The sequence below is a fragment of the Stylophora pistillata genome, chromosome 5 (genome assembly GCF_964205215.1).
Source record: "Stylophora pistillata chromosome 5, jaStyPist1.2, whole genome shotgun sequence".
NCBI lineage: Eukaryota > Metazoa > Cnidaria > Anthozoa > Scleractinia > Pocilloporidae > Stylophora > Stylophora pistillata.
The window spans coordinates 39439037-39456018 of NC_142523.1; the positions used below are offsets into that span (position 1 = coordinate 39439037).

General features: G+C 39.3%; 1 protein-coding gene across 3 annotated transcripts in view; it reads right to left on the reverse strand.

The window, feature by feature from the left end:
- The window catches only part of LOC111339764 (uncharacterized), a 48419-nt gene that overhangs the window by 16227 nt on the left and 15210 nt on the right, over positions 1 to 16982 (reverse strand). For all 3 annotated transcript variants that reach the window (XM_022946483.2, XM_022946482.2, XM_088761335.1), the window contains 18 exons: positions 13842 to 16595; positions 10817 to 13516; positions 10315 to 10464; positions 9204 to 9368; positions 8756 to 8962; positions 7333 to 8154; positions 6985 to 7079; positions 6611 to 6739; positions 6264 to 6369; positions 5889 to 6067; positions 5585 to 5788; positions 4978 to 5079; positions 4568 to 4856; positions 3848 to 4048; positions 3228 to 3465; positions 2108 to 2270; positions 1276 to 1464; positions 615 to 808 (listed from right to left, as the gene is read on the reverse strand). In XM_022946483.2, coding sequence (XP_022802218.2) covers positions 615 to 808; positions 1276 to 1464; positions 2108 to 2270; positions 3228 to 3465; positions 3848 to 4048; positions 4568 to 4856; positions 4978 to 5079; positions 5585 to 5788; positions 5889 to 6067; positions 6264 to 6369; positions 6611 to 6739; positions 6985 to 7079; positions 7333 to 8154; positions 8756 to 8962; positions 9204 to 9368; positions 10315 to 10464; positions 10817 to 13516; positions 13842 to 16595 — 8887 coding nt within the window. The remainder of the gene's footprint in view (positions 1 to 614; positions 809 to 1275; positions 1465 to 2107; positions 2271 to 3227; positions 3466 to 3847; positions 4049 to 4567; positions 4857 to 4977; positions 5080 to 5584; positions 5789 to 5888; positions 6068 to 6263; positions 6370 to 6610; positions 6740 to 6984; positions 7080 to 7332; positions 8155 to 8755; positions 8963 to 9203; positions 9369 to 10314; positions 10465 to 10816; positions 13517 to 13841; positions 16596 to 16982) is intronic.

Genomic DNA, 16982 nt, shown 5'->3' on the forward strand with positions numbered 1-16982 from the left:
GAAATACTAAAGTCGCAACGGCGCAAGCGTATAATATAATCCATTTATTGTTCTGATGTCAGTTTAAATACTACAGACATTGAAGGAATAATCTTCTTGTTTCAGAATTTTACACAAGTCTTCTGTCTGCTAAACCAAGAGATTCATAATCTTTTGATCTTAACCCCTACTCAGCCTACTTCAGTTGAGATTGCAATTTAACGGTGCGATTAATAGCAAATTAAAAATTCATAAAAGTGGCTGATCTGATTACAGAAATGAGCCTTGGAGTCCTTCCAATTTTTTTGTCACCTCTTTTTCTATCTCTTTTTGTCCCGCGCAACATTGCACCAAACGCGTTTGGCAAAATAGAATTGAGTTCCTGCAATTCAATCGGTTACTTCCGCATATAAACCCCAGTAACAGTAGTCACACAGTAAGGTTTGAAAAAAGGTCAACCGATGCCATTCAATTTGCTTCCGCATTCATTGTTTTCATGAAAAAATACCCACGAGTCTGGTCTAGGTATTACTCTGTTACAGATGTCTGAAATTGGGCAAAAATTACACTAAACAATAAATGCAATATGAGCCAATTCATCCTCCATAAATACTGTTTACTAATGCAAAAATTACCTGACGCTGGCTTTGATATCTACATGTACACTAACGTCATAGGTTAATGTGGCACCCATTTCTACACTGAAAGAGCTGTATTTGGTATAGAATAACCCGTCCTCGTCTTTGTCTTTGACCTCTGTCAAAGAGACAGTAAATTTTGGATCCACTTCGAACGTCTCTTTGACAGTTATGGAGCTTGAACCTTTCAGCTAAAAAAGGAAAAGGTAGTGAGGAATGTTAATCGTGGGGCGTTAGATCTTGAAGGAAACTAAAACCACGATACAGTGTTATTGAACTAGCTAACAGCAAGCTAATGAATCACCGATCCGTCAACCAGCCAATCACACACACAGATCAAAGGAAATACATCCCACCGTCCACTAGTGTCTCCATGTCTGTCTGTTTGCCCCACTCGTCAACCCTCCACCTTTCTTTCAGTCTTCAATCCGTCAGTGAATAGTTTAAGGCTATAAAGCATTTACTCAACGCGTGGCTTTTTTTCAGTCATCCTCGTTGTAAAAACCTGTGAAGATTTTCTTTGTTTCATGAGGTATTGTTTTGCTGTACGCTATTGTTTATAATGTTCTGTTGTCTTTGTTTTACGTCACTCGTGGGATTCAGGGGTTTTTACACCGAGGAGTAGTCCTTGTTTTAGAATCAAACTACAACCACGTACTTTTATTTTTTTTTCTAAAAAGTCTTTCTTTTTCTCTACTTTCTTTGTCTCGACAGCTCTTTTATGTCTCCTGTGTTCTTGTGGGAGTTGATCAAGGGTCGCTATGGCGACAGCTGAACCATTCACAACGGACAAAACGGGAAGTACTTCGATCAGCAAGAAGTCTCCAGACACGCGTGACTCCACAACCTGGGTTAAAAGTTACAAAATTTACCACGAGCAATATTGATTTCTGCAGTAGAGCTTCTGATGAATGCTGAAAAATTGAGTATCCTGAGAACTTAAGTTCGTAAAGTCTAAGCCGTTTTAATATTTTCTATCTTTATCCGTCCTTGCACCTTCTTGTCTTATAAATGATATTTTTTTTTTTTTTGCGGTTAAATCTTTGTCCAATTTCTACCAAACTAATATTCTGTTGTCTCCTTAAAGCTCAAGATTCAAACAATATAAACGGTATGACGTAAGCCTCAGTTTTTTCCTATCATCCTTATTTTAAACTCTTTTTGCGATCATCTTGTCTATCCCTAGAAATAGGTGTTACTTCTTCGTTTACTATCGAAATCCTACTTACTTACATTTAGAGGTCTCCTCAAAGCTAATGGTAACTTAGCGTATCATAAAAAAAAAAAAATGGGCCTAGGGACTTTTCGAACCATGCGGGGGACGGCCCACAGTATAGTCACCTATCAATGTCAGGGTCGGGGAACACCTCGTTTGTCTTTTATTTAGCCATTTCCTGGCTTCTAAGCGTCCGAGATAATCACTGAAAAAAAATTTTTTTTGAATCAAGATTCGACGAGTAAATTCAGAAACATATATATATTTCCCTTACCTTTGCAAGCACGGGATGGCTGGTTCTTCCTATGATAGAATCATTGACTGATATCTGTTCTTGATTAGGGTCTGGTTCAGTTATTATCAATCCATGGCTGTTGTCACCTCCTGTGCAGACTAAGTCATCATCGAACGAGGAATCCGGAATACGAGACTTAAATCTACACAGGACATAAAACAATATCAGTTCTGAATGAACAGTGTATCCATCAATCAATCAATCAATCTGAATGGTATCCCTTACACATAGTGACCACAACAACTTTTACCGCTTTTACCATTTGTGTTACTGCCGAGAGTTTTTCATTTTCTATTTTCTTCTTTTTTTTCTTGCGTTTTGCTAGAAGAGATGTCTTTGCTTCACTACATTTCTTACAGTAAGAGCTCATCCGAAAAATATAAAGAGAACCAGAATTCTGAAATGTGCTACTAGAGGATTTAAATTATGACCAAAAGTGCTGTTAAGGGATCGAAGTTTAAATCATTGCTTCAAACTGAAAAATTTACTCCTCCATTTCTCACAGAAAGACGGAAAGAAAACAACGCAAGGGAAGAAAGAAGGAAATAGAGGAAGAAAGACAAAAGGAGGAAAAGACGAAAGAACGTAATAAAGAAAAAAGGAGAAAAAAGAAAGGAAGGAAAAAAACGAAAGAAAGAAAGAAAGAAAAAAGGGAGAAAGAAAGAGAGGAAGAAAGGAAGGAGATAGAAAGAGAGCAATAAAGAAATTGAGAAAGAAGGACAAAAGGATAAAACGAAGAAAGAAAGAAACTTTTTAAGAAAGAAAGAGAGAAAGAAAGATTGAAAGAAAGAAGGAAAAGGAAGAAACAGAATGATCATGTCGAATGAGGTTTGGTGTTATTATGAAGCTATTAAGAAAGTAAATAGAAGAAACTATCACATTTAAATATGACAAAACAACAAAAGAAAAAAGAGAGAGAGAGGGAGAGAGAGCACTCACTTCCCCATTTTTAAAATTACGTTCCTTACTTTTCATCAAGGGAATAACAATTGTTTCCTACTATAACTGATTAAGTTAATAATTAATTCCCTATGGTAAAGGTATCATCGTTGCAGTCCTTGGGACAATTTAAAACTTGTACTACTGCTACTTCATATACCTTTTGGTCCAAGTGGTATTCTGTGTACACCGTTCGAGCTCTGTTTCTAGGAATACCATACCGGAAGTCTGATTGACCCTGACTACCTTCTCAATAAATCCATGACTCTGATTAGAGAGGACCACATCTCCAGGCTTGACATCAAGAGCATGTGTTTTATTGATTACAAGAAACTGAGAGGATACCAGAGCATCATCTACTTTATAGATGTGTCCCACGCATTTGTAGACTGACGTCTCTGAAACGTACAAACACAAAGAATACAAACATGATATCGAGGAAGAGGAACCGTTATGGGTTGATTTGTCACACTAGCGAAGTGTGTATAGGTTGCTTATGGATGTAGCAGATATAAACACAAAAGCGAAAATTTTGGCAACTATTACAATAAATGCAATCTAGTTTCTACCTTTATACAAAAAAGGAGGATGATTTTTTAGCTATTTTCCCTTGATATTCGGTTTTGTTTTCGTTTATTCTATTTGAACAAGAGCCTCTGGAAAGTATTAAACCATGCACTTTGAAACCCCGAAAACATTACAAATGTCAACAGTAATCCTTTCTAAAAGAGTTTACAATTAATGGAAGAAAGGAGTAACAGGCATCCAATAAAAATTTACCCGCCGTAAAAACATGAAGATCCGCCGAGCTGTTCAACTTAATACTTCCACTCAAAAGGCCATGTAAGTTTTCAAAGTTTGGTTCTTCATCCAAAGTTGTATCATCAACTAGCTTAACTGGAGAAACTTCCTGAATAAAATCTGCATATTGAATCGCCTCCTCAATCGTAGAAAGTGTTCCCTGTATTATTGTGAAGGGCCCTGGATGTTGAAATAACGATAAAAATAGTTAACCCACACAAAAGATTCTAAATCTCGAAATAAGTTATCGGATGAGCTCAGTGAAATAATTGAGGGTACCCTCGAGATTTTCACTTGCCCTTCTTCAAAATGCCCGAGTGACGCCTTTTTTTTTAATTCTCGTCAGTTCAAAACAAGAAGGTAATCTCTCAAATGTTTTCGAAGCGTCTTAATAAACTACGTACATCAATTCCAAAGTACACTCCAATTACCTTTAGCGAATCCATTAAATCGAGTGTCTACACAATTCGAGATTTCTTTTCATTTTGCCAAACTTCGCTCTGTTTGGGGTCTCAACCAATCAGATGCAAAAGTAAAACCAATCGCGACTTGTGATTCGCGCTTTCCCCTCTTTTTTATCCCCAAGTTTTCTTAGGCATATGTTGACGTTAACCTCTCTGATTGACTCTTTTGATTACTTTGTATTTGGTTTCTCAACAGTCAATTACAGACTTCTCATTTTTCCACTAGATTTCTCACCAACACTTGCAGTCTTGTTAACTTTGTGCATTATTCCACCCGCTTGTGCACTGGATATCACGTCACCAACTTTAATGCCCAGACTTCTAGGTGCAACAAACACCGAAGTTGCATCATCTTGACCGGGCAATAGAACTGGACAGCTATAGATGATGGTAGTATTTGGATCAACGACCTTGACATTGTTTCGTAAAATAATGTTTTCGATTCGCTTTGGATCCGTGTAATCTACTTGGATCAAACCGTTGGGACAACGAGTTGCATTCCATGCCCTGCACTTGTCGTCATCCTGTAAAATTAATTATCATTTTTGTTGGTTTTTGATCTGCGACAGCTAAACCTTAAAATGAGTACTCAAATAAGAGAAAAACTGTTACAGAAAAAGTCGAATTCGAATTAAAAACACTCACCACGTAATTGTAGCACTTCTCAAGGTCTGTACACCTCTGGCAAGACTCCAAAGTAGTTGCCTCTTGACTCGTGTTACACTGTCGGTTGGTGCAATCGACTCTCTATGCAATTCGAATAGTAAAGAAAAGCTTTCGTGAGAAAAAAAAGCAATGATACATGTAACTACATCTTCTTGCCAGATTGCTTGCGTGCAAAGACATTATCTATTCTGTAAGTAGTCATTTAAAACCATGAAAATTGAGCAAGTCACATTCAATTTGGACCACGACGTTTCACTTTCTTACATCTAGTCACCTATGGGCGATAAGATCGACTTGTTTACCTAACGAAGCAATAGGCTAAACTATGAGAATTGGGTCCTCGAACGATGTACTTGGCTGGTGATTTGTTCCCACTCGTTCAATTTTAAAATATATCGTGGGCATCCAAGTTTCTGAGAGGTTTAATTCCGTTGTTTTTCTTGACTTTCTTTGCTCTCACTCTTTACTGCCTTAGTTGTGTATACCAAGCTTCTCTTGTTTCCATTTTTCTCTTCTGATTTGTATAATTGCGTGATCCTGTTTAGTTGGTAAATTATCGATAAGCAAGCTCGCACAAACAGTGTACCTGTATTTGATTTGAACAGTGATTTACACTGCCAATAGTGTAACAGTTGTAATAGAACCAGTCTGGACACTGCTCAGAAGAGGAACCGAAAGCGTTTCCCGGCATGCACCGCTGGGCACTGTCACACCAGCCACAAAAAGGATCTTTGGAACAAGTCGAACAGCTTCGAAACTTCGAACAGTACGAGTAGGAACAGCCTCGACCCTATTAAAGAACCATTGAAGGTTAAATCTTTCAGTTCCTAACTCATCTGATGATACCGTCTCCTTTTCACATGTAAAAAGTAAAATACATGCATCCTTACTAGATAACCCGGAGAACACTTGCACACGTTTGGTCCAACACATCGTCCATTGCCAGAACAGTTGTGCATATTATTACAGTGATACTTCGAACAGTCGCGTCCTGTCCACCCTCGGTAGCAGAAGCAGGTAGCACCGACACAGTCACCATTATGGAAACAGCCGTTCGGACAGCGGATAACTGAAAAAAAGAGAAAGGATTCCGGGTAGGTAACGGGAATGTCATCTGGAGAAATGCTAAAACGGGCCAACAAGAAGAGGGAAGTCTGGATCAGTGCAAATATGTTAGTATTCTCTTAAATGCTTCCTTTACAGGTTTTGGAATTCTGGATACTTTCACTTTTCTTTGTACACGTTATTCATGAAATTTTACATACCAGCTATTCTAGTGCATACAAATGGGTAAAGACTGTCACACGGAACAACTTTCTGAACTCTGTAGTGTGTTAAGACGGTGCATCTTTGACCATTCATTCTTTCCTCCTGTCCAAATCAAACAATATATAATTGAACTACTCATAATACAATATGAGAAGAATTGAATGAAAATTAAGCACCGACACAATTCTATCCTCTTCATGAGAAAGATTTAAGCATTCTTTTCATCTCCGTTTTAAGTTAAACCAGTTTCCAAGAGGGAATTTTTTCCTGGTAGAGCCTTAAACGAAGCAGTTGCCACAAGAGCTACTTTCTCAAGCCTTCTTGCTTACAGCTAAATACCCACCAGGTCATCTTCAGTTGACACCCAAACTGGAACAGGAGATTTTCCATTCGGTGCAATTGCTGTTAGTGCAATGTTGATAAACTCTACTTCATCTGGTATGGATATTGACGCAACTCGTCCTCCATAGTACTTAAAAGAAGAACAAGAACGATGACGATGATGACAATACTGACAACAACGGTGGCGATATTTTTAAGAAAATTAATAGACACGAGCTGGTCAAAATATCAGTTCATAACATACCCGAAAAGTTGGAAGGCATTAAAAAATAATTTACTCTCTCTGAAACCAGAATATCGCACCCGTATTAACTATCAACGTTGAAACGAATTTCGAGCCACTTTCATTGTCTCTTTCCATCATTGTACCAGTACCTCGCAGTAGTCCTTAGCTTCCATCAGTCTTCTACTACCTCTTCTAATAATGTAGCAAGTCGACCCAACTTTCAGCCAATTTGCAGGACATCCAACTAGAAAAAATAACGACAAAGACTTTTTGGTGAATATTTGACTTTGAGGTCGGTTGACGGCCTAGGTAAGTAAAATAAAGAATACAATTCACATCTCTTCACCTTTATCACTTATCAAGATAATCTAGTTTTATCATCTGAGTTGATAATGTAGATTTCAAGGCCTCCTATTGTGTTCCTTTCTTCCGTTTTTGCCAATAAACCTCATGTTTGATACTTGGCATTTACATAAATTTTACAAACTTGTACTTACCGGATAAAATATTTCTTGGGGGCAGTTTTTCAAAAGGTTTATAAGCAACAGATACCAGCCTGTAGTCATCATCATTGTCAAAAACCCGCCAGCCAACAGAAGGGTCTATTCCAACCCCCCACCAATTATGCGTTGCATCAATCCGTTCAGATGCTGCATTTAACGTTGAACTCAAGTCATAAAGATTTTGTGGATTTTTCATATTATTTCTGTGGTATTTCATTGGTCCGTTGGACATGATTGTCAAACCATAATTCTGGCCAAGGCCGCTATTAAGAAACAGCGTGTTAAGTTCACATTTCTGTTGATCAGACTGAGCGCTGGAGAAGTCGTATTCGATTGAGTACAATCCAGTATTGTTATAAAAGAAATTATTCACGACCTCGCTCTGAACATTACTAAGTTTAAGTGTGCTTCCATGTCCAAGGTTACAGTCGAATGCGTTGTGGACAATATGAACAAAGCTGTAGGAGCCCTTCCTTCCTTTTACTGTCAAAGTACCATTGGCATTCGCGGAGAAAGTGTTGCCTTTTATCAAGCTTTTTAGCAAACTTGATTCGTCGCTTCCTCCCAGACTGATCTTAATCGCTCCTTGGCGGTTACCCGCGACAAAGTTGTTAGCGACCGTAAACCTGTTGCTCTGGATGTCGATGGAAATAGCACTCCTGTGAGGCGCTTTTGAAGAGGAGACTGGTGTGTCAATAATCTCGCAACGTTCAATGATGAAAAGAGGTCGTCTATCGCTTCCGTCAGACACTGAGTTATAGTTAATAGACTCGTGAGTGTTGGCCCTAAAAACACTGTTGAATATTCGGTGTTCCCCTGTAATGGAGGAGAGATCTTATAAGAATCGAAATTTTCGTTCAATGACCACTGTATTCGTATTTGTAACCAGCAATTTATTTATCAGACCCACGTTTTCGCAGCAGTAAAGATGCTCTCACCAGCTAAACCATAGCAAGCTGACAGCGTGGCTCCATTTTACATGTCTGTTAAGGAATGAATGCTAACCTACCCCAACCTCCACCCCTCCATAGGATGATTTGGTGCCTGCACTTTCAAACCAGAACATTTGTTTGATTGGTGTAAGACGGCTAATCATCTTTTTACCAGATGAATATCGATCGAGATAAAAAGCTTTCAAAAATTGCCAAAGAATATGGTCTTTGGAATACTGTTGTTTGAGTGTGAAGACTTTTTTAGATATATCAGAGCAGAACAATTTTCAAGTCAAAAAGACCCCATAACCCATGGTTGTGGGTGTTCTGTAACAGGTGTGAAAAGAACTAACCCCTCCGCGCCTCATGTGGTTGGGTGTCCTTCTGAAATTGTCGCATGCTCTGCTGATCTCTCTGATTACTTTGGCTTGGTTTTACAAACACTCAATTTAAATAAGCCCTGTCGCATGGAAATAGCAAGTTACCTTTGTGGGAACAGCTCCTAAGTTCTATATCATCTACAGCGACGTAGTATCTTGAGTAATAAGATGACTTGTTGTAATGGGCTTCAAGCAACAGTCTGTAATCATTGATATCGTCGAGAGGTAGTTCAATAACCACTCTCCTCCAGTTTGGCACGTAAATACTTTTGGTACGCCAGATGAGCTTTTGATTAATTGTAAAAGATTTTCCTGTATTTTGGTTAAGGAAAAATGAATAAGAAGCATTCTTCGGGAAAATTTGCACGAAACTATGCTGAGTAAGCACAAATCCCAAAAAAGATATCATGAAAAAGGTGCTTATTGCTCTGTATTCAAAGAAATAATTGGAAAGTATTAAAAAACGATATGTGAAACAACGACAACTTGCAACAAAGAAGAAGTAAAACAACAAAAGTGCAATGCAAAATAGTGCATGTTGGCGTCCACCAACCTGTTTCCAAGTAAAGCGACAATCCAGTTCCTTCAGGTATCCTCAAGCGGTAAACGAACGCAGCATAGCAGACCCGGAATAACTTATTTATGAGAGGGCTGATAATGATCGCACGTACACTTGGAACGTGCGCCCTGTAGCTTTTACTGACATAGAGAAACCGACCTACAGCGTAGGAAAAAAAAAATTGTACATGATAAATTGAGATGGATGTCTTTTTTCTAGATACCCATTGCCTCGTGTTTACCATAAAGTCACGCAAGTATTATGGAGATGTTCTTTCGCTTTTAAACGAACTAGCTGATATAAGCACTAGTCATCCACCGACAACTTGCTAGTTTTCGCCACTGATTTTTCTCGATGTGTTTATCCGACAAACTTTGGAATAATTGAAAAGTAAAAAAAAGAAAACTAATTTATTTCTTTAGACTACCAGATATTTTTGAAAACAAAGGCCTCGCTTTACATACTTCATTGAGCAATACAGTTGGAAGCTAGTGTCTCATAGCAAAAAGATGTCAACAAAGTTTTCTCCCTAAAGCAGTAGTGTCCGGGTCGGACACATATGGCGGCGTCGATGCCGAATGACAACAGAACAGCTCATTAACCCAACGAATTTAATGACGGCGAAGAATTCCAATGTTTACAAAACCATCCGGTCGCCTTTTCATCATAAATTACGAGGCTCAGGGAGCAGTAAAAACCACATGATAAAAGGCGGTAAACGAAAGAAAGGAAAACAGTTTTACGTACCTAAATCATTCACAAGCGCCTTTTCCACGTGCGTAAAGGGGCTCAAAAATAAACAATTACTACTGAAGGATTGTGGTCGACTGACATACAAAAAAATTAAGGAACGGAACGGACTAACATAAAACCTTGTTGAGGAATAGCCTCAACAAGTAGTCAGAATTACAATTACGCGTTGTGACAAGCAGCTAGTAGTTTTCACAGGTGTCAGCCATCTGATGTTGAAACTGCCCCTCTTTTACCAATTTTCAATTTTGGCCTTGTTGTACAACGAGCATTTTCGAGGAGATGTCTGAATTATTCATCATTTGCACGATTCTTGTGGTAAACTCTGTTGTAAATTGAAGAGGAAAAAACTTACCGGGATAAGAGAAGTAAGAGTAGTCCTTCAGATACAATGGCCACCGATAAGTAGCTCTTCTCCAAGTTGTTGTAGCGTTGTTTCCATTGATTGACATGTTGGTGAATGTTTGCCAGCCACAGAGTCCAACTTCAAACGTGCAAGGGCCGTCTGTAAAGGAGATGAACAGGCCACAATATCTGAGCTAATAGAGTAAGTTCATAATTATTTATGTAGTAGCAATTCCGAATCGAGCAAGTGCATGGCTTTACTTGTGTTTATTAGGCTGGTGTCTCATTGGCCGACTTCGTTTCGGCATGAAAGTCATCATTGACTAAAGACCATATTTTCTGTTCCTTCAACTCACAAAATTGCATAGCGCGAAATATTGAGATAAGTAAAAAAAAAAATATATTGAAAAAATATTGAGATAAGTTCTTTTTCTTGTATTATTGCTATGTTTTCCCACTTGACGTTACAAGCAACAGAAGTAACTGAAAAAATATGTAATACGAATACTCACCTGCAATATTCATGTTTTCTACTGAAATAACGACTTCTGAATTCACGTCACCAGCCCACTCCAATAAAACTACACTGTGTGGAATGAACAGTTCTTTGTGTACAAGAACAGATAAGCCCGCGTGTGAGCTATCGATGATCAAATTGGAAGTGGTCGCAGAGCTGTAAACTCTCATGTGCGTCCTTCCTTTAGCGTATAGCAGTGTCAGCTTTATTCCTCGACCCTCGACTACTGTCAGTACTTTTTTGCAAGTTACTGATACCAATGCGTTTTTCGGCCTCGTAACATGAAAGTGGAGAAGTGAGACATTCGTTATCAGAACAGCTTTATTTATATCGCAAAGAAATACTCGGCCATGGTAGACACGGGGAATATTTTCTGCGTTTGATTCTTCAACGGAAAAGCCGCGATGATTTCTTGATGACTCGCAGCTCTCCATCACAATGTTATTACGTGTCTGTACCATGTTTACACCAGAACCTCCAGTGTTGTAAAAAGTGCTGTGATTGAGATATATGTCGTTCGCAGGAGAGAAGATCCTTAAGCCGCCGGAAGTGCAGTTTTTTATTGTCACAAATTGAAGTTTTGGAGTACTAATCACGGCTTCAATAGCTGGTACAGACACTCCAAAGCGATTTCCACAATGGAAAAATTGAACATGTTTCAACACTGATTGCGATTCGGAGTTGTTTGACTCTCTAGGGGACACAAAGCGCAGATTTCCCCAAGGTACACCGTGGCATTTTATCTCTTGCAGGATGATGGTATTATTTACCGCTGCCTGGTTTCCAGAACATTCATCTAGTGCTGTTTCGTTCCCTTGACAGTGGAATTCTACCAGGAACTCAGTAGTATTTTGATGAGATACATCAGGCTTCCAAATTGTAAGAAGGGGTGGACCATACCCAAGCTGTTTACATAGTACCTCAGAGATATTGTTAACCTTTATGATCTTTGGAGCAGCAATTGGTTTCCATGTGTTGTTGTAAAGCACTTCTGCTCTCCCCTCCCAGGGGAAGCTACCATCCATAAGACGAACGGGTAACTGAGAATTGCTGTTTAAGTCTGCAGGCTTCTTAATAGCAAATGTAACCGGTTTTAGAAATGTTCCGTGTACCTTGAGCGTTCCCGTAACAAGTATGCTCTTTCCTGGGTTTACTCTCACCATGACACCTGCCTCTATGACTAAAGTGACATTTTCTGTAACAAACAAATCCGAAGTTATGAAATAAGGGCTTTGAGATAGTTTGAGTACTAAAGACTCCGTCAGTCTCCCTGCAAGATAACGGCCATGTGGTGTAAATTCGCCATCTCCGATAGGAATTAATGTCGAGGCATCTCCACTTAGAAGAATTGGCCATATTTTGGTAATAGCCACGTCATAGTTGTCGTAAAAGTCCCAAATCTTGTCAAGGATATCGCTAACGTTTGTTGTGCCCCACCAGTTATGTGTTATGTTAATAACGTCATATGGGGAAACGGCAGGAATGTTAACACACAGTTCCCTCGTGTATCGACTATTATTAAATCTGTTGAAGTGAAACTCCACTTCTTTATATAAAAGGATACCAGAAAGGACAAAAGCGCATGCGCCACTTGCGCTTGATAATTCAGCTGACGAGGGTGGAATATTATTGAAGATGGTGTTATTAGTAAAGACGACCTTTTTTCTTTGAATGGATGGATAGATGTTATAGACTACTTGAAGCAGAACCACACCCTGTGCTTCGTTCCCTGTGAAGATGTTGTTTTCCAACGTCAACTGCTCTTCCAGGCGAAGAACCTCTATCACATTCCTATCTGCACAACGATTCTCTTTGAACAGATTATTTTGTAGCGAAATTTGAACATAAGAGGCCGCGCCTTCTAAAAACACGCAGGGTCCTTCATTCAGCGTAAAGTTGTTTTTATCAATTTCGAAGCTGTCACGACTTGCCCGTCTGCCAATATTAATCACTCCATTGGCTGGGCAACGATTCGCCAGAAATAAATTTCGCTGAATAATTAAGGTCGATCTCCGCCCATATCGCGAGGACATAGACTTCAACAAGAAAACAGCAAAGCCTTGATTCTCGCTGAAAGTGTTATTGGTGAATACAAAACTTCCATCAATATTCCTGTTGATTGAAATTTCAACAGTGGGTCCTTGGTTGCGAAAAAAATTATTAGACTTTGTTTTTATGGCAGGGGGATGGCCGTGGTGATAAGAAGAGAAATAATAGTTAATGGCTCCTTTCTTGTTCAAAGAAAATGTATTACCAGTCAATAATAAATCAGGATTAAAAACGTATGCGCTATCATAGATCATGAATCCACGGTCACCACTCGCTGTAATGGTCGAGTTAACCATCGTGATAACGTCGCTGTCAACGTGAGATCTTCCCTCTATTGATATATATACTCCATGGAGAAGCGAGCTGTTAACAACACAGTTTTGTATGGTAAGTTCTTTAGAAGTAAGATGTTGTATGACAATTCCTCGCTTGTTCTGACTGAGATTTGTTGAGGTGATTTTGATAACCTCGATGCCGATCGGTCCTAGACTGATGCCAAACTCTTTCGAGGCAAAAACCTCTGTGTCAACAATGCTGAGATATTTCAACATGGCACCTCCAATCAGAACACCTCCCTGAACGCTACTGGTAATCATTGTTCGTGCTATCCTGATTTCTCCGCTCGTGTATCCAGATTTTTCTCTTTCTGTTTATAAGATAGAAAGAAATTTTAACATTAGTTACCAATTTTATCCCTAACCCAAACCCAGTTCAGTCTTCTAGTTCATCTTGGTGTTCCAACCCATATGCGTTGCTGATCATTTGTATGTTTTTGTTGTTTTTGCACTTTCAAAAGTAAACAATGTGGCATTTTCATCTTTTTCCTACGGAGAAACTGGTAACTGGATGTACCTATTGTGTTTAAGAAAAAAATTTTGAGACTACTTCTTGAGATTCTGATTTTCTAAGAATAGAGATATACAATGCATAAAATCATGCAAAAGAGAAATAACTTATGGACAGTTAGTTACCTTTGACTGTAAACACAAAAAAGTTGATCACTCCACTGATTCCAGCACGCTTGTAAAAGTCAAAAATAATAGAAGAATTCGATGATTTGAAGATTGGTTGATTATCCCATGATGACAGGCCCATCTTACATGGGAACCTTTGTGATGCCTTTATTCCATTGTGCACGTTCAGGTATATATTGGATTCATACCACTGCGACGATTTGTAAAGTTCTTGGATGACAATTCTATGTCCGAGTTCCGTTTTCATGATATGGTGGCATCTGAACTGCAAGCTTTCTTCTAATGTCTCCAAGGTAAAGTGAAATACTTTACCGGCTGGTAGAAAAGTTTCATTCTCGGAGCAGACGCGGAAAACATTACTCATGTCTTGGCTGGCCATTTTGGCAGTAAATTTGCATATATTTTCCCAGGAGCTTGCCGCGCTTTTAAATTCAAATCCATTTCCACTGTTTCTTGCCATTTTTATGTCTGTAACAATAAGCGTAGGGGAACGCGAGAGAATACCATGCGACTTCGTATTTGATATTGTAGAATGGGGCATCAACGATGTGTAGTGAAACGGACTCTGATATACCACCTCCATACCAGAACCCACAGAGTTGTTTATGAAAAGATTACTTATATGAACATTATGATGGTGGAAGTCTACCTTGAGAGCTGCACCAGGAATTTGGATGTCACTGCGATAAGCGAAGCCAGCATCGGATATCTCCAAGTGGCGTAGAACATTTTGATATAATGTCATGGTTAAGTGAAGTCCCGCCCAGTTGTACTGTCGACAGAACACGTCAACGATATACCCTCCACATGAAGATCCATAACTCCATGTTTTGGTGCTACAGTTCATTATGTCGTTGTCTATATTCTCATCGCAGACAACGTTATGAAGAAAACCGGGTTCGTTTCCAGAGGGGTATATAAGACTGTAAGAATAATAGGTAAGATCAAGTTGTTGGCAAATGATTTTGGCTTCCGAGGTAAACGACCTGCCGTACGGAAGGCACATCGGCCACCAAGTGCCATTAACAAGAAAATTCAATCTACCTTCCCACGGACCAGCACCCCCATCTAAACGAAATGCTCCCTGGTGGATTTTTTTCGTAAATCTAACTTTTTCACTTTGGGTTCCATTGACAAGAAGAGTACCACGTACAACCATGGCTGATCTGGAAGGAAACATAATAGTAACATTTTTTGGTACTACTAAAATGCCGTTGGTCAGGATGATGATGTCATCTCGGACATGGTAAGGCGAGTCATCAGTTGACAAGGTGATTTTTCTATCCACGATTCCACCTATACTTGAGCCTCGTAGGAAACAGGTTGGTCTTGAAGTGTTGGAACTAACAGCACGTTTTTCAGAGGAAAGTAAAAACGGGTAGAAATCTACCTGCGAGAGATGAACTCTGTGTTGAAAATCAAACATCCTCTCCACAATTCTGCATTCATCTGATGAGCCCCACCAGTTAAACTTGGCGTCAGTAATCCGATGATGATCACGAAGCAACGTAGAGATTTCATAAGCGAAGGCGGGATTTTCAAAGATGTTTTCACGCAAAGTAAAATTGCCTTCTTGGACAACAATTATCGCCCGACGTGTTAGCCGTTTAAAAAACTCTGGAAAAAGATCTTTCACTTGAGGTTCGTTGTCTTCAAAAGTGTTATTTGTCAACGTGGCCGATCGCAATCCAGGATATGAGTATTGGTCGATAAATATGGCATTTTCGACACGGTTCTTTGTAAATGTGTTCCTGATGATTTTGACACGGACAGGGTTGCTCCTATAGCTACCGCAATTGTAATCGTCGAAAAGTTTAATCACATTTTCCGTGTTGTTCACGAACAGGTTTGACTCGATAAAAGCGTCTAGTCCTAGAAAACCTGTGCAGTAAACGTAAATTGTATTCACTTTGTTCTGCTCAAAGTGATTGTTCACCAAAAGAGCCGTCACTCTTCTTTGCTTATCAAAATACCACTGGTTGTGGTCTGGGGCCAAGATAATGCCGCCTCCGTTGTTATGTGTAATGTGATTTTTGTTGATTGTGATATTAACACTGGAAGTATGTGTCTCCAGGGCTAACTTAACACCCAATTGGGTGTTTTCACTGATCACGCAACCTGTTAAAGTAAACGTGTTAAAGTAATGTTTTTGCTGAGAGATATAACTTGAAGGATCGCACAAGCTAATACCATATCTCGAGTTTAAAGTTGCGGTACAGTTAAAAATTTGATGGGATCCCGCCTCGTTTGAAATGTAAGCGCCATCTTGACTGTTGCGAGAGAAATCGCAATATTTGAAGTCGGTAGAAACTTTCCCATCAGAAAACCTTACTCCACATTGCTTATTTAAAACAAAGCTTACGTTCCAAAATTCAACCTCACCGGCTCCGTAAGCCATCGCAAGTCCGTTGTAAGCGTTTCCGTTAAAAACTGTGTCAGAAACGTTACCTTTTAGAGCAACGTGCCAGAAATAAAGTCCATTCTGGGCATTAGTTTTGGAAAAAAGTCGATGAACTGTACATGACTTAATGCTGCTGTATGACGTTCTGAGACCGTTGGCGCTGTTGTTAATCATATGAGTATCGGATATTTCCAACGTCCCATAAAATCCGTATACCGTCAGACCATCCCCTTGGTTCCTTAACACAGAAGTCCAGGAAATCTTCATTTTTCCTATGAAATTTGCCAAGGAGAAACCATTTCCTTGGTTATCACTGAATGCACAGCGGGATATTCTGAGAGAGCAACAATCTGCGAAGGTTAAACGATCATGAATCAGGATACTAGTTCAGAAAGGAAAGGGAAACTAATTCAGTGTGATAAAATTCGAAAAATATGTCAGAAAGGTTATAGTATGTCTCACTTTTGTATGAGATGACGTTAAGCCCTTAATTAGTCCACTAAGGAGAAAGGACATTATTTATCGCCTGGCCTGTGAAGGGGAGAGGGGTTGGAGGGATTTTTGTTGTGTCCCCATAGAATTTAACTGATCCCTCCTCGGGGAAATATTGTTATGACCTTCTCCCCTCCTTCTAGCTGGCAATTTATTTGCAGTCAATGTTTATAGTTCCACCCCGTACTCTGTTGACGACGACTGATCCATCCTCCCTTACCCCTAAGAACCATGTGATCCCCGAC